The sequence below is a fragment of the Rhincodon typus genome, chromosome 21 (assembly GCF_021869965.1).
Source record: "Rhincodon typus isolate 14 chromosome 21, sRhiTyp1.1, whole genome shotgun sequence".
NCBI lineage: Eukaryota > Metazoa > Chordata > Chondrichthyes > Orectolobiformes > Rhincodontidae > Rhincodon > Rhincodon typus.
Window position 1 is genome coordinate 37007117 of NC_063352.1, and position 25320 is coordinate 37032436.

General features: G+C 40.6%; 1 protein-coding gene across 2 annotated transcripts in view; it reads right to left on the reverse strand.

The window, feature by feature from the left end:
* Window positions 1-25320, reverse strand: part of capn15 (calpain 15) — a 270213-nt gene that overhangs the window by 198281 nt on the left and 46612 nt on the right. For both annotated transcript variants that reach the window (XM_048609645.1, XM_048609644.1), the window contains exon 2: window positions 21901-21984. In XM_048609645.1, coding sequence (XP_048465602.1) covers window positions 21901-21984 — 84 coding nt within the window. The remainder of the gene's footprint in view (window positions 1-21900; window positions 21985-25320) is intronic.

Below are 25320 nucleotides of genomic sequence, written 5' to 3' on the forward strand. Positions count from 1 at the left end.
TTTCTAAAGAAGGGTCCAGACCTGAAACGTCAGCTTTCCTGCTCCTCTGATGCTGCCTGGCCTGCTGTGTTCATCCAGCTCCACACCTTATTATCTGAGAAGGCTGTGACATGCCTTGGGCAAAACACACATGCTGATGAGCATTCCTTCAACATAAGATATGGATTTAAAGCATGGTCAGTTTTTGATCAAAATGGAAAGAACTGATGCTTAGGTTTGAAGGTTAATATGTTTGACAGTTGATGTGCTCTGTTGTTAGCTCCAATGCAGTTTCCATGAGAGATTTGCAGCTTCAAAAGGAGATCATGCCCTTCAGGCTTCCCTGAGTGGAACAAATATGCAAAGAACGGAGACTCTGGTTTCTACCTTGACATATGATGAAATAACAAAATACTGTGCAAGGAAGAAATCTAGTTCAGGAAATTTCAGGGCCATCCTATCCAAGCTCAGTGATCTTCAATGTTCAAATGTTTTATGCAGAGAGAAATAAATGCTTGTTGCACTTCAAGCAGCTGAACGCTTGTCACTTTTTCACAGCGACAGAGACCAAAGCTGCTGCACAATTATGGTTTGATCAGACTGAGAACCTGTTCAAAGCACACAACAAGTAGAAACAAATGCGCAAGGAGCTGAACACACTCAGCACATCAGTGAACTTCTTTATACTGAACAGGAGATTGCATGTTTCACGCCTGGGATCTTCAAAATCAGTAACGTAAAACAGAACAAACTTCTGCAGCAGAAAGCATCAATACGGCATGGAACTTCTCCAATATTTATTGACAGTAAGTGCCTCAAGCAGTACTGAATGAGGGAAAACAGCCACATGTTAACTGCTTCTGGTCACAATTTAATGAAAAGTTGTGTGTGGGTAAAACAAGATATTGACTTCCACCAGGAATCCCATTTACCTCAGTCCTGGAGTACAATAGAGCACATTGCTGAATTATGGCCCAAAACAGAGCCCCAATTATTTCATTTATCAGCCACCTCCTTAAGTACAGAATGAATTGAAACATTGAATAGAGAAGGACAAATAAAGAGACTGAGATAACAGTCAATTTCCACTTGCTTTTCCAATTCAGTTATCTGAAAAGTGATACATTTGGCTAGCATGCATCAAAACAAATTTACTATGAAATCCCCCAATGTCAAATAGATCAAATCATTAAGTGCATGTATGAAATGTGTTTGGTGTCTGAAATAAAGTCCAGATATCATCAAATCACAGTTACAAAGAATGCTGTCCATTTGTGGCTACTCTGGATGCAACAAGTCTTCATGCTAAGTTGCACGCTACACATTCACATAAGACTGATGTCCAGGAAAAACCTACTGCAAACAAAGTGACAGTGCCAGAGCCAGACTGAAGCATTCAAATAAAAGCAAAAATGCTGTTTTTATTTCAGATCTCCAGCACCTGCTCAATTCTGCTCTTCTTTCTAATGGAACTTCCTTCTGAATCTTTCAGTTTGTTCACCTTCATTGCTTTCCCGCCTCAGTTTTGATAAAATATTTGCCAAAACGTGCTTTCAGTTAGATCTTCTTTTTAGGTGACAGCCCCCAGCCCCAACTTACCTCATGTGGATTTTAACTGAAATTCCAGCCTTCCTGTTTCAAATCTACCCTGGATTACAACATACAACACTATTCAGAAGCTGTTCTCTTCCCAGCCTGATGTCTATGCTCAGTGCCATGTGCCCCCACAATTGCAATCTGTTTCTCCGTGAGCATCACCTTATGCTGTCTCAAAGCTGTCCTGGTGCCCAGTTCCATTCCATTCTTAGTCTCATTCAACGTTGTAACAAGAAATCTTTTCATTTCTTTTCAAGTGTTAAAGAATGCAAGCTCCAAACACTTCCAGGTACTGACACCACTCTGCACTCCTCCCCGCCCCCTCCCCTTCCTCTGATTCCATCCCTTCTTTCAAACGCACCTCTTATTAAATAAAAGCTCCGAAGAAGAGTCATTGGATTCAAATCATTAAGTCTTTTGCTCTTGCCACAGATGCTGCCAGGCCTGTTGAATTTCTCCAGCAATTTCTGTTTTTATTTCAGGTTTATGTGTTTTTGCTTTGAAGCCCTGCTTGCAGGTTTGGAGCAATAACTGTCAGCTTGGCTCAAGTGATTTAAAAAAAAAATCAATGCCGTACCGAGGGAGCAGTGCATTGTCAGAGAAGCCATATTTCAAAGTAAAATTAAACCATCACCCCATCTACTTTAAGAGGGAAGCACATTCATCTTCCAACACCGTAAAAATAAGTTTCCTGGCCAGTTACTCCGCTTTTTACGGGATTATTCTGTTTATAAAATGACTCTCTGATTTGTCTACAACATTGATCTTTGATTCCACTCATCCAAACAATTATGAGTTGTAACATCACCGAGGTGGGACAGACACTATATAAAGACAAACTCTCTCTTTGGCTTCTGCAGGCATTGCACATTTGAAATTATTGGATAGTTGCCACATCGGCCTTTGGTATAAAGGGAAATTTTGGCACAAAGGGAACGAATGAACGCATAACAGATATCTTGTAATTAGAAGGAATTCCCCAAGATGAACAGCTGATGTAAAATGTTATATTTGCATTTTGTGCATTCACACTGACAGCTGATTTCACCACTCTTCTCATGAAGGCTCTGCCCCTTCCAGACCATGGCTTCCACTGGTATCAGTGGCTTTTAGCAACCTCCCAATATGACAGCTCTTTATGCTCGTTCCTCTTGGTCTTTGCTAACCCATCCCTGTCCTCTCAAACATGTTGCAATGGGTATGAGAGCAGGGGTTGATTTTTGGCCTCTCTCTAGTTCAGGAATGAGCAAGGTGACTGTAGTGTCCCCATTCCTGCCCTAGCTGAGATTAACAAAATCTGCTGGCATACAACACAAATCAAAACATGCACGAGACCATGAGGGCACTGAAGTAAAAACAGTACGTGTTTCAATACAGTTGAGATTATGGACCTGGAGCAACATCATCACCAGTGAAAATTCCCTATGAAGATTTAGAATGTGGAGTCAATTCCAGTAAAATGTTTCCTTGCTGCAATGTGCAATATTTAATTATATACTTAAAATACCTAACCAATGTAGTTATTAATCATGTATGATCTACAAAATCCACAGGAGGTCATTCAACTGTGGAAGTCATCACAAACAAGTTTCAGCTCCCCAGCTGCTGCCGGAGTTAGATGAGGTAACCTGCTAGACATCGGTATGCCAAACATTGAACTTTCTGATGTGTGTCACTCAAACTTCACCACAAAGAAAAGGTCAACAAAATAAACTGAAGGGAGGGAATTTCAAACAGATCGTATTCCATTTATTATATTAAGTGACTGTCTGCATGTCAAGCCCAGAAGACCATAAACAGGAAGAGGAGTTTGGTCCCTCCAGCCTGCACGTCATTCAATAGCATCGTAGCTAATCGAAACTCATGTTCACTTTCCTGCCCTTTCCCCACAACTCATACCCTGTCAAACCACTTAAAAATCCTACATGTTTCAATGAAGTCACCTCTCATTCTTCTAAATTCTAATGAGTGGAATCCCAACCTGTTTAACCTTTGCTCATAAGATAATCTCCCCCGAATGGGGGCCTTCCTAGTGAACCTTCTTCGGACTGCTTCAAACTGAAATAATACCTGGTCTTCCATAAGGGGATGACATTCTATTAGCCTTCCTGATTACCTGCCGCAGCTGTATTTTGTGCACAAGTACCCCTAAGTCCCTGACAAAAATAGAAATTGCTGGTAAAGCTCAGCAGGTCTGGCAGCAACCATGGACAGAAATCAGAGTTAACATTTCGGGTCGAGTGACTGAGGAAGGGTGACTCGACCTAAAACATGAACTCTGATTTCTCTCCACAGATGCTGCCAGACCTGCTGAGCTTTTCCAGCAATTTCTGTTTTTGTCTCTGATTTACAACATCTGCAGTTCTTCCGTTTTTTTAAAACCTCAAGTTCCTTTTGTGTTGCAGCTTTCTGCAGATTTCCTCCATTTAAATAATATTATTCTTTAGTTCTCCCTACCAAAATGAGCAACTTCACATTTTCCCACATTATACTCCATTTGCCAATTTTTTGCCCACTTACTTAGCCCAGAGTCATACAGCGCAGAAAAGGCCCTTCAAATCTGTACAGACAATAACAACCACTGAGGGCACACTAATCCCAATTTCCTGCATTTGTCCCGTATCCTTGAATGTTATGATATTTCACAGAATCCCTACAGTGTGGAAGCAGGCCATTCGGCCCATCGAGTCCACGCCCCCATTCCAAGGAGCATCCCACACACATCCCTACCCTATCCCTGTAACCCTGCATTTATTTTTCCCCCATGGCTTACCCACCTAGCCTGTACATCCCTGGACACTATGGGCAATTTAGCATGGCCAATCCACCTAACCTGCACATCTCTGGACTCTGGAAGAAACCAGAGCACCCAGAGGAAACCCACACAGACACGGGGAGAATGTGCAAACTCCACACAGACAGTCGCCCGAGGGTGGAATCGAACCTGGGTCCCTGGCTGCTGTGAGGCAGCAGTGCTATCCACTGAGCCACTGTGCCGCCCCAGTGATCATCCAAATTTTTTTTTAAAGAAAGGATTGTAAGGTTTCTGGCCTCCACTACCTTGCCAGGCAGTGCACTTTCAGATTCCCACCACCCTTTGAGTTAAAAAGTTTTTTTTCTCAAATCCTCTCCGAATCTCCTCCCCCTCACCCCAAAACTATGTCCCCTTATGACTGACCCCTCAACCAAGGGCTGCAGCTGCTCCATACTCACCCTATCCATATCCTGCATAATATTATACACCTCAGCCTTCTCTGCTCTAAAGAAAATAATCCAAGCCAATCCAGTCTCTCTTTATAGCTCAATTGTTCCATCCCAGGCAACATCCTGTGAACCTCCTCTGTACTCACGCTAGTGCTATCACATCCTTCCTTTAGCGAGGTGACCAGAACTGCAAGCAGTACTCAAGCTGTGGCCTAACCAATGCTCTGTACAGCTCCAACATCACCTCCTTGCTCTTATACTCTATGCCATGAATGATGAAAGCAAGTGTTCTCATATGCTTTCCTAACTATCATATTCGCATGCTCTGCCCACTTCAGGGATCTGTGAATAATTGCCCCAGGATCACTCTGTGCCTCTGAGCTACCCAATGTCCTGCTATTCATTAAATATTCCCTCATCTTGCTTCTTCTTCCAAAGTACATCTCCTCACACTTAGATACCATCTGCCACTCTCTGCCCATCTGACTAACTCAGCAACATCTTCCTGTACCCTACAACCATCTTCTTTATTATTAATTACCCTACTAATCTTGGCATCATCTGCAAAACTGCTTAACATTTTCCCCCTGACACTTTCATCAATTATCATTAATGCATATACCAAACAAGAAGGGTACCGGTATTGATCCTTGTGGTATACTGGTGGATACCAGCCTCCAGTCACTTGGACAGCCTTCTACCGCTACTCTTTTTGTCCTATTACTAAGCCAATTTCTGACCCATCTCACCAAGTTTCCATAAATTCCATATGCTTCAATCTTCTCAATCTGTCTCCCATGTAGAACCTGGTCAAAAGCTTTGCTAAAATCCATATAATCTAAAATCAATTGAACTTCCCTCATCCACACACTTGATCACATTTTTGAAAAATTCTGACAAAAAGGTTAGGCATGACATCCCTCCGACAAAGCCATGCTGACTATCCCTAATCAACCCGTGGTTTTCCAAGTGGATATTAATTCTCTCCTTCAGAATTTTCTCCAATAGTTTCTCTATCAGTGATGTGAGACTCACCAGTCTGTAATTTCCTGGTTCATCTCTATCACCTTTCTTGACAAGTAGAACCACATTAACTGTCCTCAAGTCGTCTGACGCTTCCCCTGTGTCCAGAGAAGAATTTAAAAAATTTTTTTAAGAGGTCCTACAATTTCCTGTATTGCTCCCACTGCAGCCTGAGACACAATTCATCCAAGCCAGGGGATTTGTCCGTTTCTACACCTGTTAGGTCTCCAATTGTCCCCTATTTCCTATGTCAAACTGTGCAATTTCCTCACAGTCCCTATTCCTGAATTCGGTATCTACGTTCCCCTTTTCCACAATGAAGGCTGAAGAGAAGTATTCATTTAACACCCTTCCAATATCCTGCAACTTCACACAAAGATTGCCCCCTTGGTCCCTAATGGGCCTGAATCTTACCTTTTTAACCACTTCCCTTTTAATGTGTTTATAAAATATTTTAGGATTTTCCCTAAACCTGTTCGCAAGTCCTTTTTCATATCCCTTTTTGCCCTTCTAATTGCTTTAAGTTCCCTCTTGCATAGTGTGTAAGTTCATGCTATGGACTTCCTATACTCCTTTAGGGCTGCAGCTGAATTTCTCCCTTTGGACTGGGTAAAAGCCTGACTCTTCTTTCTCATCCAGTCCTGAATTGTCCTAGACATCCAGTGTTCCCTGAACTTGCTGCTCCTATATTTCCACCTAGGGGTATATATATTAGACCTGTACTCTCCCCAGCTCTTTCTGAACACCACCCATTGCTCTGCTGTCAACTTACGCGGAACGAGTTGTTCCCAGTCAACTTTGGCTAGATCTTGCTTTATTTTAATAAAATTTGCCTACCCCGATCCAAGTCTTTTGCAGGTTGTCTTTCTCCTTGTCCATAACAAATGTGAACCATACTATCGCCAAAATATACCCCAACTGCCACACTGAACACTTGTCTGACTTCATTCCCCAGAACCAGATCCAGCCCTGCACCAACCCTTGTTGGGCCTTCTACATATTGATACAAACAACTCTCCTAGATACATTTCAAGAAATCCACACCCTCTAAACACTATGACTATCCCAATTTATACCGGGAAAGTTGAAACCCCCTACTATAATTACCCAATTATTACTCTTACACACCTCTGTACTATCTACATATTTGCTCCTCTACTTTCCACTGATTCTTTGGGGGCTTATAATACACTTCCAGTAATATGACTGCCCCCTCAGTTCTACCCACAAAGCCTCATTTGAAGACCCTTCCATGATATCATCTCTCCTCATTGTAGTAATTGACTCTAAATTATCAATGTAATTTACTTAATCTGTGTAAACTGCTTGTACCCCTCTTGCCAAATGCCTTTCCATCTTATTTTGTCTACAAATTTGGTTACACTACATTCAGTTCTATGTTTTGTAGAACTAATAGCTGAAGACCTTCAGCAGACTGACGAGTTAGGTGTGGGGGCACTGTATTCACAGGAGGAGTGATAGAAAAGAATCAGTCAATCTAGAGTCAGATCCAACAGTATTTCATTATTTTTTTCTCTTTATTCATTCACAGGAACATGGGCTAGATGTCGAAAAAATACATATGTTGTGAGTTAAACCATATTAAAACCACGTTTCTTTATTTATTTTATTACAAGGCTCCGTCTGGAATTTTCAAGGAAGCAAGGGATACTTTCACAAATGTTTAGCTACACAGTCTGGAGCATGATGGAACCTTTTATTCATTCACAGGATGAGGGTGTCGCTGGCCAGGCAGCATTTATTGCCCATCCCTAATTACCCAGAGGGCAGTTCAGAGTCAACCACATTGCTGTGGGTCGGGAGTCACATGTAGGCCAGACCAGGCAGTTTCCTTCACTAAAGGACATTAGTGAACCAGATGGGTTTTTCCGACAATCGGCAATGGATTCATGGTCATCATCAGACAGTTAATTCCAGATATTTTATTGAATTCAAATTCCACCATCTGCAATGGCGGGATTCAAACCCAGGTCCCCAGAACATTATCTGGGTCTCTGGATTAACAATCCAGCGATAATACCACTAGGCCATCCCCACTTACTTTATCTTTTGTTTATCTTTGCCTTTCCCAAAGTGAACTGATCAAACCATTGTGCCTGCAGTGCTCCAAGGCCAGTCATCAAAAGACAAAGTTGAGTGCCCCAAGTTTGATCCTTGCACATTACAGGAATAATCCTGATGTGCGAAGAACCTGCCAAAAATTGAGACCAGTAACTCAGACTGGAGAAATCTGGGAGTTGGAAACAGTGCCCATCTGCTTTTAATGACCAGTGTGAGGAATCACCTTATCTAACAAATCCTCTCACATTAAAATAACTGGGATTGAGTCAAACGACATCCAGACTGTTTACAAATCGTACAAAACAAAAATGAATAAGTCATCACATATGTGATCCAAAGCTTTAGATCATTTAAAATCTGCGAACAGCTATGGTCATATTTCACTTCCTGCTGTATTAGACTTAATAACCAACATAAGCAATATCTGTGGAGTCTTCCATTTTGTATTATACAGGGATCAAAGGCAGGTTTTCAATTATTTCTTATTATTAATAATTGATAACATTTCCTAAATTATTCACTCTTAGTTCTTCAACTTTTATGGGAAACAGCAATAATATTACAGCATAACTGCTTTGATATTTACTGTTCTTCTCGGCATTCCCTTTGGATACAGGACGACATGTTTCCAATCTAATTTGAATTATTATGAAATGGCTAAGTCCAATAAGTGATCTGTAGACACTGCTACATGCTGTTAGATGATGCTCAAAGGATTGGACGGATGGATTGGAATTTTTTTGTCCCATCATGCCGCTGCACATTCCTGACAAAGTCTCTAATTGTGCTCAGTGTATACCAAGCTCAGAGACAGAAATCATAGGCTCTGGTGCTGCTCTTGGCCTGGGGCCTCTCTGAACCCTAGAACAGAAGCTCCACACCAGGTCCAAGCACAGTAGCCCTGCCCTTGGCTCAAGCACTTGAGGATTGTGGGCCCCAGAGCTCTTCTCCATTTAGGGAGTCAGGCACAAACCAGGCTTCCCATGAGTCAGTGGCAATATTTAACCTTTTCACAAATACTTGAAGTACATCCCTAAAGTGTTTTTACTGTACTCCTGAAGGTCTCCTACTGTGTTCAGCAGTTGCTTCCAAGTCTGGTATGAAGTATACAAGTACCATGTCCCCCTCAGCGAAGTTAGTTATGACAGATTAGCACCTTGATGCTGGGCAAGTTTCTTTAGGAAAGGATGATACTGTTGGACCTCCTTTCTTGCCAAGGGGTTTGAAGGATCTTGCAAAGGTACCTCTTGTTGAGCTTCTCCAGTGCTTTGAGGTCATTGCTGCAGGTTGTTCAAGTCTCAGAAGTACATAAGAATGTTGAAATCATTGCTGACATGACATTAGTCTCAGGTTTGAGTTCCTGGTCCTCAAATATTCTTTTGCTCAGTCAACAAAAGACTGAGCTGCCACATTGGAGGCAATGATAAATTTGTTGAGAGGAGGCACATGGTACACATTTTCTAGAATCTTGCTGCTGGTTTCAATCAACAGTTGGGGACAGGGAGAGACATTTTGCTACAAAAGCTAGACAGAAGAGGACTTTAATTTTCTGAGTGCCCACTGAAAGGCCCATGTTCTCATAGACTTCAGAATAGAAGTCGATAATAGAGCTTAATTTCTGATTATATACACTCAAGTTCATATGAGATTGTATTAGTTTTAGCTTTGGATTAAAGATTGCATTAGTTGAACAGTTTCCCTATTTGTTCTGGAGTTTATCTTCTGTGGGTAACCTGCTGAAGGTGAGATGCAATACTGCAATGTGGAGAATAGAGGAGAACGGTTGACACCATGACGCAGCCTTGTTTGATCCCAGTCTATTTTGTGACATAGTTTGTGGTGGTTCCGTTGATGAGGATCAGAAATTGCATGGCATTATGGAATAAGCAAAGGATACTTATAAATTTTCAAGGACAGCCAGGTTTGTGAAGAAAGCTCCATAAATCTTCATAGTTGACAAGAGTTAAAAGGATTCATGAGATCAAATAAGACCTAACATGGTAGTGCTCTTCTTTTTTTTTCCATTAATTTGCCAAAGCATTGAAGACCATTATTAATGGCAAATAAACACATGGTTAAAAGAATGGTGTGGGAAAGAGGGATTCCATTTCATGGGGCCTCTGGCATCAGTATTGGAACAGGAGGGATCTGTACCTTTGGGACAGTCTCCACCTGAATCGAGCTGGGCCTAATGTTCTAGCAAGAAGGGTAAATAGGCTGGTCGACAGGCCTTTAAACTACAAGGTCGGAGGAAGGGAAGGGTAAAACTCCAAGAAGTATAATGGCCAATGGCAAAAAAGCAGCAGGTTAACGTCTATAGGGGTGGATTCAACTGCACGGAAAAACATGAAAAAAATAAGAAAAGAAAGGGGAACTCAGGAGAGGTTATTAAAGTCTCCAGTACAAAAAATAGGACAGAGTGTTAGGAATCAAACTTCAAGCACACTGGATAAACGAATGACAGTGAGATGAGAGTGTTGTACCTGAATGCACACAGTATACGAAATAAGGTAAGTGAGTTTCTGGCACAGATCGAAATTGGCAGGTGTGATTGTTTTGGACATCGTGGAGTCATGGCTGCAAGGGGATCAGGATTGGGAACTTGAAAAGAGAGGCAGGTGGGCAGACAGGGTGGGGTTGCTTTATTAGTGAGAAATGAAATTAAATCAATAGCAAGAAACAAAGCACGGTCAGATGACGTAGAATCTGTACGAGTAGAGTTGAAGAACCGTAAAGATAAACAAAAACCATAATGGGAGTTATGTACAGGCCTCCAAACAGTAATCAGGATTTGGGGCACAAGATACACCAGGAGATAGAAAAGGCGTGTAAGAAAGGCAAGGTTACAGTAATCATGGGGGATTTCAATATGCAGGTGAACTGAGAAAATAGGTTGGGTGGATCGCAAGTAAAGGAATTTGCAGAATGTCTACGAGATGGCATTTTGAAGCAGATTGTGGTGAAGTCCACGAGGGAACAGGCAATTCTGGATTTAGTGATGTGAAATGAGGCAGACTTGATATGGGAACTTAAGGTGAAGGATACCTTAGGAGGCAGTGAAGATAATAGGATAGAAATTAGTCTGCAATTTGAGAGGGAGAAGGTGGAATTAGATGTTACAGTATTACAGTTGAATAAAGGCAACTGCAGAGGCATGAGCTGACCAGAATTGACTGGGAGAGGAGCCTAGCGGGAAAGACAGAGGAACAGCAATGGCAGGAGTTTCTGGGAGTAATTCGGGAAACAGCAAAAATTCATCCCTAGGAAAAAGCAGCATACTAAAGGGAGGATGAGGCAACCATGACTTACAAGGGAAGTTAGGGATAGCATAAAAGCAAAAGAGAAAGCATATGGCAGAGGACAGTGGGAAGCCAGAGAATTGGGTGAAAATTGCTGAGGTGGTTGAGAAAGATCATTGTAATGATCTTCCCCATGGCAGATGGCAGGGAGATTCCCTTGCAGTTACAACATTAAACTTGCTGAATGATCCCAGCATCCCCTAGATTCTTTGTCACATGCTCTTCTTCCCAAAGAAAGAATGAGAGCTTGCAGCCATGCCCAGGCTGCATCTCTTCCACGTTTGAGCAATTCAGCAAGGAGTCCATCAACTCCAGGGTTTTAGTTGTTTAACAACTGTCAAATGGCTTTTGTCACTTTCATTTCAGACCAGGAAGCATTAACACTAAGCCACATAGGGTTTTTAGGAATGGATTGAAGTCATTTGCATCAAAAATTGAGTGTCAGTTGAGGAGCACTTCAAACTCTCTCTCCAATGAATAATGACTGCCAATATGTCTTTGATGAATTCCATTTCTCTCAGCAGCATGGACCTCAAGTGTTTGGACCTTGATTTTGGCAGTGTAAAAGAAATCATGCATGCCATTGTTATCTGTTGGTTACTGCATTTCCATTAGTTTTTCTTCCCACTATGTGTTCTTTATGTCATGACCTTTATACTGTACCACTGTACCACTGTTCTTTGCTGCCTGTAGGACTGCTGCTTTTCTTGAACCATAGTGGAGTTTCCAGTCAATGAAAGTTCTGTGTTTCCTATCAATTAGGTCTGAATCTCTCGGCTGTTTTGGCAAACCAGAAACTATGTTTCCTGGTAGAGATGATGAGAAGGTGCCGGTGTTGAACTGGGGTGGAGAAGGTCAGACATCACATGACAGCAGGTTATAGTCCAAAAGGTTTATTTGAAAACCCAAGCTTTCGGAGCACAGCCCCTTTGTCAGGTGAAGTCACGGGGAACCAATACACTTCTACAAGATCCCCCCTCTCAGTCTCCTACACTGTAAAGAAAAATGTCCTAGCTTGTCCAAGCTCTCCTTAGAACTCAGCCCTCGAGTCCTGGCAACATCTTTGAAAGTTTCTTCTGCACTCTTACCAATTTAACAACAGCCCCCCTATAGCAAGGTGACCAAAACTGAACACAATACTCCAAGTGGGGACTCACCAACATCCTGTACAACTGCAACGTAACTTCCCAACTTCTATACTCAATGCCCTTACTGACCAAAAAGTGCACCAAAAGCCTTCTTTACTGCCCTGTCTACCTGTAACTCCACTTTCAAAGAACCATGCACCTGAACTCTAAGGTCCCTCTGTTCCACTACACTCCTTAAGGCCTTACCATTCACCATGGAATTCCTACCTTGATTTGACTTTCCCAAACGCGATACCTCACATATTAAACTCCATTTGCCATTTCTCGGCCCACTTCCCCAGCTGATGAAGATCTTGCTGCAATTTCTGATAACTTTCCTTATAGTCCATGATACTGCCTATTTTAGCTTCATCTGCAAACTTACTAATCATGCCTTGTACATGCTCATCCAAATCATTGATACAGATAACAAACAGCAATGGGCCCAGCACCGACCCAAGGCACACAACTAGTCACAGGCCTCCAGTCCAACAAGCATCCTTCCACTATTACTCTCTGCTTCCTACCATCAAGTCAGTTGTGTATCCAATTTGCCAGCTCTCCCTGGATTTCATGCAATCTAACCTTCCACAGCGGCCTACCATGTGGAATCTTATCAAAGGCCTTACTGAAATCCATATAGACTAGATCTCCTGCCCTGCCCTCATCAATCTTCATAGTCTCTTCATCAAAGAACTCTAACAGATTTGTAAGGCATGATCTCCCACACATGAAGCCATGCTGACTACTCCTAATCAAATCCTGTCTTTCCAAACGCATGTATACTTTATCTCTCAGAATCTTCTCAAGACTTCATTGGCTACAAAGCCATTGGGACACTGTGAGATCATTAAAGGTGTTATACCTTTTTACTTCACCAATAAAGTCTGAGCAAGATCAGGAATTCTATTCAGTCAACTTTCATAATAAAGTATTATTGCAATTTCTACTCTCCTACTCCACCCTCACAGACTTACAGGTGTAATGCTTGCAAATTATATCATCAGATCTGAGCAATCCATGGAATATTCAGTTACTAGTGGTGTACCTCAAGGATCTGTTTTGGGGCCACTGCTGTTCGTCATTTTTATAAATGACCTGGATGAGGGCGTAGAAGGATGGGTTAATAAATTTGCGGATGACGCCAAAGTCGGTGGAGTTGTGGATAGTGCGGAAGGATGTTGCAGGTTACAGAGGGACATAGGTAAGCTGCAGAGCTGGGCTGAGAGGTGGCAAATGGAGTTTAATGCAGAAAAGTGTGAGGTGATTCACTTTGGAAGGAGTAACAGGAATACAGAGTACTGGGCTAATGGTAAGATTCTTGGTAGTGTGGATGAGCAGGAAGATCTCGGTGTCCATGTGCATAGATCACTGAAAGTTGCCACCCAGGTTGATAGCGTTGTTAAGAAGGCGTACAGTATGTTAGGTTTTATTGGTAGAGGGATTGAGTTTCGGAGCCATGAGGTCATGTTGCAGCTGTACAAAACTCTGGTGCGGCTGCACTTGGAGTATTGCGTACAGTTCTGGTCACCGCATTATAGGAAGGATGTGGAAGCATTGGAAAGGGTGCAGAGGAGATTTACCAGGATGTTGCCTGGTATGGAGGGAAGGTCTTATGAGGAAAGGCTGAGGGTCTTGAGGCTATTTTCGTTAGAGAGAAGAAGGTTAAGAGGTGACTTGATAGAGACATACAAGATGATCAGAGGATTAGATAGGGTGGACAGTGGGAGCCTTTTTCCTCGGATGGTGATGGCTAGCACGAGGGGACATACCTTTAAATTGAGGGGTGATAGATATAGAACAGATGTCAGAGGTAGGTTCTTTACTCAGAGAGTAGTAAGGGCGTGGAATGCCCTGCCTGCAAAAATAGTAGACTCGCCCACTTTAAGGGCATTTAAATGGTCATTGGATAAACATATGGATGATAATGGAATAGTTTAGGTTAGATGGGCTTCAGATTGGTTTCACAGGTCGGCGCAACATCGAGGGCCGAACGGCCTGTACTGCGCTGTAATGTTCTATGTTCTATGTTCTATGTTCTATGTTCTATGTTCTATGAAATATTCTGGAAATAAGTAATACGAAAAATCCCACAACTACAGGGCTTGGAAACAGGAAACCAACACATTGGGATTTCTAATAATAACTATCATAGTCAAACCTTAAGCTCTGTTTAACTACAATTCTTCACATGAATCATAGAGGATTCACAAATTGAAAATATTCATGGTAAAAATGCAAACTTCTTTTCGTCCAATGGTTTTGTCTTAATCTACAATCACCACAGCTCAAGCAACAGTGACACAGCACAGTCAGTTTGTTGCTCCACTATTGTGATCACAGATAGCTAGCCCTGATGGCTACCCGCTGACAGGGAGCATATCGATCAATGTTCCACTAATGTAGTTGGCCAGTCAGCCCTGGGACAGAAAAGGTTGCACAAAATTAATCTCTCCTGCATTTGCTTTTGTATTTAGCAACAAGGATGGAAATAAAAATGAGCAGTTCCCATTTGCATTGTTACAGCAATCCAAGTCATGAGCAACCCTATAGCATCTGCAACACTAGGCAGCAAGGTAACTTCAGGGTAAGGTTGCATGAATTTGATAAAATATTGTTACAGCAGGTTTTAAAGCCTATTCTGAATCCTAGGATTTGTCAGGAAGAATCAGCTAGTGGATCAGAAGTTGAGATAATGAAGCTATTATTTATAAGCAGGCTTTTACTGTCTCACACGAGGTACAGGAAATAAGTCAGTGAGGTCAGAATTTATTTTGACTGAGCAACAAAAGGAAAAAAAAGACAAATTATTACAAAATGGCACAGAAATCCTCATCATATTTACCAGATCTCATTTACAGCTGCCTCTTACCTCCACACATTCCTCCCTTATTTGAAGAGTTAACTAATAGTGTTTTTGATATTTTATTATTTCAGTCTCTTCGGAAAATTTACCATGCTCCTATTGTAGTGATGTTGCATCACACTTCCTAACCTGATCACATGAATAAACAGAAGGTCCATTCATTACAACTAAGGCACTGTGCTAATAAAAATAGCTTCAGGCAAGTTGTCTTTGGATTTTCTCCATTACAATTCTGCTTGCACCTTCCTTCTGAGAATGGCCAGGTCCAGAGCAGGAACCACCAGTATTGCATGCAAAAGGAAAACCTGACAGTTTAACTTTCAGATGTGCACTACTCTGTGGCTGGTTTTGACGCTGTAATAAGCAGAAGTAGTAACAGTTCCATTTCATTCCTGCTTTGTATCCTCTCTCGTGACATTTACTGGCAATATGGAGGGGGTGCTTTTCGTCATATTTGTAGGTTTGTTAATGAATCCGAGTCGAGACCAAGGTTAACACAGATTGATGAGATTCAAGGGAAATTGACTAATTAGATGAATGATAAGAAATTACTTTTGGACCTTGCTCGGAGACAAATGTATTCTTACAGTCAGAATAGTAACTAGAGAAGTTGAGCAAAGAAATGGGGTGAGATAACAAGAGGGTGGAGAAATACAGGACAGAAAAGGATAGAGGAAGAAGAAGAGAGAAATAGGAGAGATGACAAGAAAGATAGAGAACTGTTTCTCAAAAGCACTGTTAAACCAACTGGCCAAGGAGCATTGCTTCCTGACTCCTGGAATAGTCACTTTTTACTCTCTTACGATGCAGTTTGTGGCCCGCAGCAATGACCAATATCAGTGATTGATCAGCTGTCCATGAGCCTACAGGCTTAATTTATGGACCAAAGGCCATCAGTGCTTTCAGTAGAGGTGAAGTAATGAGAATATTCTTCAGTATAGAAGGCAATTTCTTTTATCTTATTGCTTCCTACAAGGAAATGCTATTTAATATAAAAGGTATTCTAAAAATTAATCTGGGCTTCAGCAAATGTTCCTTTTTTTTTCATAAAAGAATGGCAGTAGGTGCAGTCATTGGCATGTAGTTCAGAATATGTACACTGCGGCAGGAATGGATCAAGATGCTGTGCGTTTGCAAGGTTGTTTCCTCCTCACAGTAACGAATGTTTGGGTATTACTGACAGAACGAATGTGTTGCATTAGGTTGTTTGCCCCTAGCACTGTTCTGCCTGACTAATTCCTGCTATAACACTCAGGAAATCAATACAGAGATATGATGCAAAAACAAACAAAAGGTCAAATGACAATCTAACTTGATCAAAACCCGCCTCTGCTTCTTCAGCTACAGGATTAACCGTGTTACTGTTTGACAAGATGCTTCCATGACGGATGAAGTTTGATCCAGGTCCCCAATGCATGTAGGAAGCAAACAGCACCAACTAAAAATTGCCGGACAGCTTTGCGACTTAGAATCGTACAGAGTGCATATACTTAGAGATAGGACACTAACTAATGTCAGACAAATGCTTAGAACACTTCTGGTAAAAATCTTAAGAGCAAGTGATGCAGAAAATTTATGATGATAACAGATAGCTAGCTGCATGTAGCTCTATATATAGCCCTATATTCCTGCTAAACTAGTGGGATGTTGAGGGGCGGGGTGGGGGGGGAGGTGGGCGGTAGATACTCCCCTTACAGTGCATCACCAGTTCAATTGAAGAATTGCAGGAACCTGTACAGGCAATTATTTGTATGAAGTCAGCTATACAATTAACTGTGGATCATCAGAGATCATGTCAGAAACCAAATATGTTCAACAAAGCAGTGTTTAATAAAATGTTAGCTTTCCTCCCTTCCTGAGGATAGCTACATTACTGTGGATTGCTCATTTAAATCAAGCATCATACCCACCTCCTCCTCTGTCATATGCATGTCTAGATTCCCACTAATTGCATTTAAACTACTCACTTTGACCACTCTTTGTATAGCAAGTTCCACAGTCTCTCCATTCTTGAGTAAAGAAGCTTCTTCTAAATCCGCTATTGGATTTCCTGATGACTGTAAGTACTGATTACCTCTCATTACTCTCTTCCCAAAAAGAGGCAACATGTCCACTCTATCAAAACTTTCTTAACCTTAAACACCTGTGCTAGGTCACCCCTGGTCTTCATTTTGAGAGATTAGAGCCAGCTTGTTAGTCTTTACCTGATATGCACCCTCACCAGTGCCTCTATCATTTTTATAACACAGTGAGCAAAACTGCACATGATCTTCTAAATGTGATCTAATCAAGATTGAAAATAAAATTGAAGACTGCTGTACTGTAATTCACCGCCACCCAACTGAATCCAACTAACATCATTAAATTTGCAGTTTTCCCACTTTGTATAAAGTTAGCACCTAATTTCACAAAGCATTTATGCAACTTAACTCTTCTAATAAAGTCCAGAAAACATATGATCTTTAAGTGTCCATTTTGTGACAGTCACTGCAGGGCTTTAAACTGCAGCATTTCATCGAGGAATAATACTGTTCTGTTCAGTACATAAAAAGAGAGTCCAATAACTAGTTTACTCTTGAGTGCGACATTCAGTTTCAGTTCCCAGCTTTCAAAAGATACCAAGAAAGCTGAGATTTTGCCTATCAAACACCTCCATCACCTCCCCAAAACTATACTGTTGCAATGGTTAACCCTAATAGGAAAGAGGATTTTTGAAAAATAAAATATCAAAATAAACTAAATACACAAGTTACATTGTGGATAATACTTGTAGATACTTCAGATCAGAGGAGAAAAATCTGGGGAACATGGACTAGATGTCGAAAAAATACATATATTGTGAGTTAAACCATATTAAAACCACGTTTCTTTATTTATTTTATTACAAGGCTCCATCTGGAATTTTCAAGGAAGCAAGGGATACTTTCACAAATGTTTAGCTACACAGTCTGGAGCATGATGGAACCTTTTATTCATTCACAGGATGAGGGTGTCGCTGGCTAGGCACCATTTATTGCCCATCCTTAATTGCCCAGAGGGCAGTTCAGAGTCAACCACATTGCTGTGGGTCGGGAGTCACATGTAGGCCAGACTGGGTAAGGATGGCAGTTTCCTTCCCTAAAGGACATTAGAGTACCAGATGAGAGTTTCCAACAATCGACAATGATTCATGGTTATCACAAGATTCTTAATTCAAAATACTTTTTATTGAATTCAAATTCCACCATCTGCAGCGGTGGGACTCGAACCCACAAGGTTATCTTGGTCTCTGGATTAACAGTCCAGCAATAATACCACTAGAACCATTGCCTCCCCTCTTCCCTAAATGCAGCTTCAACAACAGTCAGGAATAAACCAGGACAAAGCAGCCCTCTTGATTGGCACCATATCCATAATCATTCACTCCCTCCACCACCACAACACATTTGCAACAGTGTGTACCATCTACAAGATGCACTGCAGAAATTCACCAAGGTTCCTTAGACAGCACCTTCCAAACCTATGACCACCAGCATCCTGAAGGACAAGGGCAACAGATACATGGGAATACCATCACCTCCAAACCATTCACCATCTCAACTTGAAAACATGTCACTATTCTTTCACTGTTGCTGGTTCAAAATCTTGGAACTTCCTCCCTAACAGCATTTTGGGTCTACCAAACGGACTGCAATGGTTTAAGAAGACAACTCATCGCTACTTTTTTAAAGGCATTGGGCAATGAATGCCAGGCGAGCTGATGGAACCCACATCCCTTGAAGGATTAAGAGAAAATTCAATTGCTTTCCATACCACAGCACTATGGTCAACTCACTCATCCAACCAGCAAACTCAATTCTCATCTCCACAGACATGAAGAGTGTCAAGCCTGTGGAACAGAAGCCCATCCAGCATTGCACCTAGGAAAAAAAGAAAATGCTGGATATACTCGGCAGATCTGACAGCATCCATGGAAACCGAAACAGAGTTAATGCTGCAAATCAATGACCTCTTGGCAAAAATGCACTTGGGATCTCCCTACCTGTGTGACACACTCACATCCCTCACCACTAACCAAGTCCACAGCACTTTTTAGCCTAAGAAGTATGACATATCCAGATTCAAAGTGTGCAGCTAACTCAACACCTCCCTGATGCCACAATGTCTCTTCTTCAGATTTCAACGTAACAACACTGATCTGACATTTGAGATGCAGTCACTTATTGCAAATATTGTTGCTTGGGATCGCAGTGCTCTCCATAAACTCCTTCAAGACTTGTACTGCCATACCTATCCCTAAATCTTAATTTATTTAATTACTTAATCTATATTTTAACCACTTAGCTTATACTTTATTAAAATTAATTTCTTTTACCAAGTTTGTTATAAGTAGATTAACTTAAATATTTACATGCAATATGAACCCCTCATGGTGTTAGAGGCAAGAAGCAGTACCTCCTTCAACCTTTACACCAAATGTTCAACATTTAACACTATTTACGATGCTCTCTGGGTCTGTCAACTAATGACTGCACTCATTCCACCCACTTGCTCAACACCACTCTGGGAAGGTATTGCTGGTGCACATGCCTATCTGAGCATCAAGAAACTGTGCACTTGACAGTCAGCATAAAGGTGGGAGGTCAATATATTCCTCTAATATACTACAGATAAAAACTCAACACTGGGCAATGTGTAGACACAACAAAAGGTCTCCTTCAAAAGAAGTTCATTCTATTTTCTGACCCCCATCACATGAATGACTACCCTATAGGTACTTAAAGTTATAGAAGTTCAAACGTAGTTAGCGCGCATTGCAAAATTAATATTGAAAATTTTCCAACAATCATTAGGTTTAATATCATACTCATTTCGAATTTACAACAGACCAAATATGGAAGAAAAAAACCGAAAGAACTGCAGATGCTGTAAATCAGAAACAAAACAGAAATTGCTGGTAAAGCTCAGCAGATCTGGCAGCACCTGCGAGAGAAATCACAGTTAACCTTTCAGGTCCAGTTCTGAGGAAAAGTTACTGGACCTGAATGTTAACTCTGATTTCTCTCCATAGATGCTGCCAGATCTGCTGAGCTTTTCCAAATATGGAAGAATGCTTGGACATAGGACTAACTTGGCAAACTAAGCAACTTGACATTTTTAAAAAAAAGGAAACAAGGCTAAAAACATCCCAGATTATGCAGGCAGAATAGATGATGTTAAAAACTGAAAAGAACTTCAATCTTGACTTCTGGAGATGAAAAAATATCCACAATCAGGAAAAGATGTACAATTATAAAGAATGGCCCAATCAATTGCCGATTCAGATTGAACATCAAGAACTACAATTTCACAGTCAGAAAACCTTGATATTATCGCACAAAACAAAAATTGCTTTCTAGTGGTTCCTCTGTCTGACCTGGCCAACATATGAACATTTGCACCTCCAGCACAAGCATGTGGAATACCATGATTTTGCATTTTATGGATGAACTGTTACCAAGCAGACAAAGAACATAGTAAGTCAGAGTTTAACTGATTCTCATCTGCATATTTATTTTCACCTTTGATATGAGATTCTGGAAAACAAAAGGGTATTTAACTTTTGAAAACACAGAAGGTAATTTGTTTTCCTGAGTCCAACGTCAGTAATATAACTCACTCAGATCTTGAAATCATACAATGAACATTAGCGCCTGAGCTCACTCTATATTTGTGTGACAATGCTCTTCCTAGCTTTACATGAGGCATCAGCCCAGTTAACATGTATAAAATTCATACCTTAATATTTGCACAGTTTCAAAGCGGTGATTAATAATCAGAGGATCTCCAGAAAACACCGCTTATGATTATCAGGCTACAGTCAGGAGAGATAATTATCCTGTCAATGCCTCAAATGGTAAAGGTATTTCCCAGTACGTCATGGATCCACAAGGAAGAGGCATGTCAACAGAATCAATAATGGAAGCAGAATTAATAATAGCTTTTATAAATATTTGAGAAAGACTTAGACAAATAGAGGGAAAGGTTAGCATAATGGGAATGGTACAGAGAGGCAGTCACACTGGCCAGGTGGTCTCTTTCTGTATTGTAAGATTCTGAAACTCTACGTCTTTGGTTTGATGTTCAATCTTACCCAAACACATGACAAAAGCAATCTTTAGATTACAGTTCTATACTGTGTATCTTTTCATTTAAACTGTATGAAAGCCAGAGCTATGGGATATCTAAAACTAAAGCAGAAACCAGACTGTCGCAAAGACTTCATCTTTTGAAAAGTAAGAGGACAAATAGATTCTTGGCAATTGCCTGTTGAAGGAATTTCTGTTCTCTCTGTGTACATGAGCAGTGAGGTCAACCTTCAGACCCTGTGTAAAGGAGAGGCTAACTTCAAACGTTCAGTGCAAATGGTTGAAGGGCGATCCAGCAGTAGTCTTTAAAATGACTAATGCAAGATCTAAAAATTACCAACTTAGCTTAAGTTCTTGTACAGGCAGAGAATGCTAGAAATAATCACCAGCACTTTACCTACTCCACAACAGAAGTATGACAATCAGTCTTTGTGGTCTTTCAATTTTCAGCAGAAGTACTTTTTTTTTTTTTTTTAAGGGTGATCAGAAACATCCAAGAACAAGTTTACTAATTCTTATTCCATTCTTTTCAATGAATTATATAGCAGGACACCAGTTCCAATTCATGTATGGTATTGATGTTTTGGTTATCATTTGGTACAATATTGAATACTTACCTTCCTGTGTGAAAGACACCAGTCCTACCTACAGGGACAAGTCGTTCTTTAGAATTGTAGTGGAACGTCCCAGTCTCTGCGTACCTGAAAGATTAAAAAAAAAATCATTTTATTTTCAAGTCCACTGATTTCCTTTCTCATTTTATCCTCCATCTAACAGTAAACACTTACTAACAAGGAAGTTTGATAAAAAGAACAATGATCTTATCAGAACTTCATTAAAACATAAGCCAACTGATTATTCTGATTCAATAAACTGAGGGAAGGAAGAGTGGGTGGACTTATTGATTTCAATAGGCCAGTACATCAAGTATTTTGATTCAAAAAATTAACTTGTACAAAGTTCCACCAAATAGCATTCCTTTCATGCTCAGTTTAGAAGATAAATTTCGTAACGGAGATTCAAGTTTTGCTCTTGCCCATCCAATAATCCAATTTGCTCTCAATTTTTTTGGGCTCAATAAAGCATGGCCATTATCACTTCACCGCAAAATTCAACTTGGCTGTTGTTTCTCATTCAATCAGAATCAATAGCCCTTGTCAAAAGGGAGAATTTCACAAAATAACTTCAAATGTCAGAATTGCTGCAGTTAAAATGCCTCAGGGATAGAGTGTTATAACTATACTTAGACACTATCTATATTTAATGGTACAGTTTAGGTGAGTTAAAGAAGAAACATTACGGTACCTTTCAGAAAGGAAAACTAAAGTGATCATTGCTAAAATAACATCAATAGCCCAAGACGTGTGCACAAACAGCAACTTTATTTCCTATAGTGAAGACTAAGTGATGCACCTGTGTTTTGCGTCACTGGTAGTTTCTATCTATTTTGACCCCTCCAATTTTCTTTTTCTGAATATCTTGCTAGGTTAGCTTTCTCTAAGTGCTTCCATAAAAAGAAGGGATTCAGAATCTCCTCACCTCAGGGACTGACTCTGAGCTAGCTAGCAACAGCCAGTGTACAGAAGAAAAAAAGCTTCCATAGTCCCAGAGGACCAGAGGGCTGCTTCCTCATCACAGAGAGATGACTGTTGGAGAGCTTAACCTGAGGGTCACTATGCCTCAAATGAGATGTGAGGTTAAGAAGGCGGGACCTTCATCATGTCCCTGTTTGGTGTGGGAATTGAACCCATGCTACTGGCATCACTTTGCATCACAAACCAACCATCCAGCCACCTGAGCTAACTGTTATGCTGTGTTGCCCTCTACTCCCTAGTCCAAACCCTTTCCCCTTGCCCTCCTCTGATCAGAATATCACAATTCCCTTCTCATTTTTATCTTTTCTTTCCTCCTTTTTGTAATTTATTCCCAAAATCTGCAATCCTGGACTTTCTTCCTTCTGTATTTTCCAAGAACTGCAACTGAAAAGGCTATACCTAGGGTTCTTTGTACCTATGATGTTGCCGTAAGCAGCGACTTGTACACTTTTCACTGTACTCATTGGAGTTCGTGACAATAAATCTAATTCTAATTCATCTACATTTTGTTTTCCCATGCTATAATTCAACATTTAAGGGATTTCCAATTTCCAACAATGCTTATCATCATGGTGGGCCTGGAGCAACAAGAAAAGCTTAGTATTTATGTGATACCTTTAATGCAATAAAGCATCCCATGGTGCTTCAATTATCAAACAAGATTTAACATGGAGTTAAATAAACAGATAATGGGGCAGATGACCAAACATTTGGCCAAAAGCTTAGATCTAAAAACGTGCCATAAGCGAGAGGCAAGAGCGAGCAAGAAAGAGAGATAGGAAGGTGGAGGGGTTGGTGGAGGGAATTCCAGAGCTGAGGGCTTTGACAGCTGAAGGATGCATAATCAGAATTAGGAATATGAAAGAGGCCAGAGTGCAGCAGTCAGAGGATTGTAGAGACTCCTTTATTCTGTGTTAGCTCAATACTACAGGGTGGAATAGCAGCACCAATCACGTAGCATGGAGTCGGGTTCTGATGACAAAAGTCAATCAACATTACATAAACGGCAAAACTTATTCACCTGAAAAAAGAATAAAAGAACTTGCAGTGAAGAGCAAGAGAGGACAAAAATTATTTAAAGTAAGGGTTTATATAATACAACATTCAAGATGAACCCAGGATGAAATTACAGTTTTGTACTTTAATAGGTACAGTAACAGGATCATAAGGGGAAGGCATCTGGTAGTTATACCCTCTGTTGAAATATGACCAGTTGTATGATTCTGTAGATATATTGTAAGAGCTTAACTATTTCTTCCACTGAAGCAAATTTAAAAGGAATTTAATTTATTCATACATATTTTATAAGTACTTGGATGAGTACTTGGAAGTGTCATAACATTCAAGGATATAGGCCTTGGCAGGAAAGCGGAATTATTGTAGGTAGTTGGCGGTACAGACTTGACAGGAAATGCCTCTTCTGTGTTATATGATTCTATGATTCTAACTAGTAAAGCTGAAGCTTTTAACAACCCAAGAGTAGTGGAAATCTGAAGCACATTCCCTGTGGCATTAAGGCTGAGGGGAACTCTTCAGGGGTGCAGTGCTTTCAGCTCGAGTAGGGGCTATTAAAAATCACTGGTTAACTCTTTCTTTCTTTCCAGATGCTGCCAATCTTCTGAGTATTTCATCTGTTAAATAATCCAGCATCTGCAGTATTCCTACTTTAGTACTGTAACATGGCCCTGTTTCAAGCACAAGTAGATAGAACATTGTTTTATAGTAGAATAATAGAGCAGGATACGTTGTACAAGGCCATTCCAATATGTGTTTTCTAATTGCTTTCAGAAATATAAACATCACTCATCACCTTAAACAAACTTAAATAGCTAAATCTTACACAACCAGTGATCACTTTTTTTTTCCTATAAAGATATTAAATTTGAAGTGGGCATTTAATTCAATACTGTAAAACCATCAGAAGTCAAAGGAGAGAAATCAATGATGCAAAGGTGAATAAACCAGATGGATATTTCAGTAAAAGCTAGCAGAGGAGTTGGGCTCTCCTTGCAATTCCTGCCATTCTCTTTCCAGACAAGAAACAAATTCCAAAGGAAACACCACACAAATAAACAGGAACCACCATAATATTAGCTACACCCACTCTCATTTAAAAATAAAAATAGGTTAATACAGGCATACTGCCAGACATTTGTTTGCACACATTTAAACTAACCTTGTGCATGGTGTATTTCCAATTGGACATTTTCAAACATCTTGGTTCCAAGATCATTAAGGGAATCAAAGAAGGGATTTGGAGACTATATTCTCCTCTTGATCCCCAAATAAAGATATTCATTATCGACCCTTGCTCATACAGAGGTGGTGGTATTAGGTGAGCCTTCTGCTAAGAGTCACATAAAGCTTAGACTAAGTAAAGACATAGGTTTTCTTCCTGTTAGTTTCTCATGCAAGTTTTCCCTCATCTTATCTTATCAAACA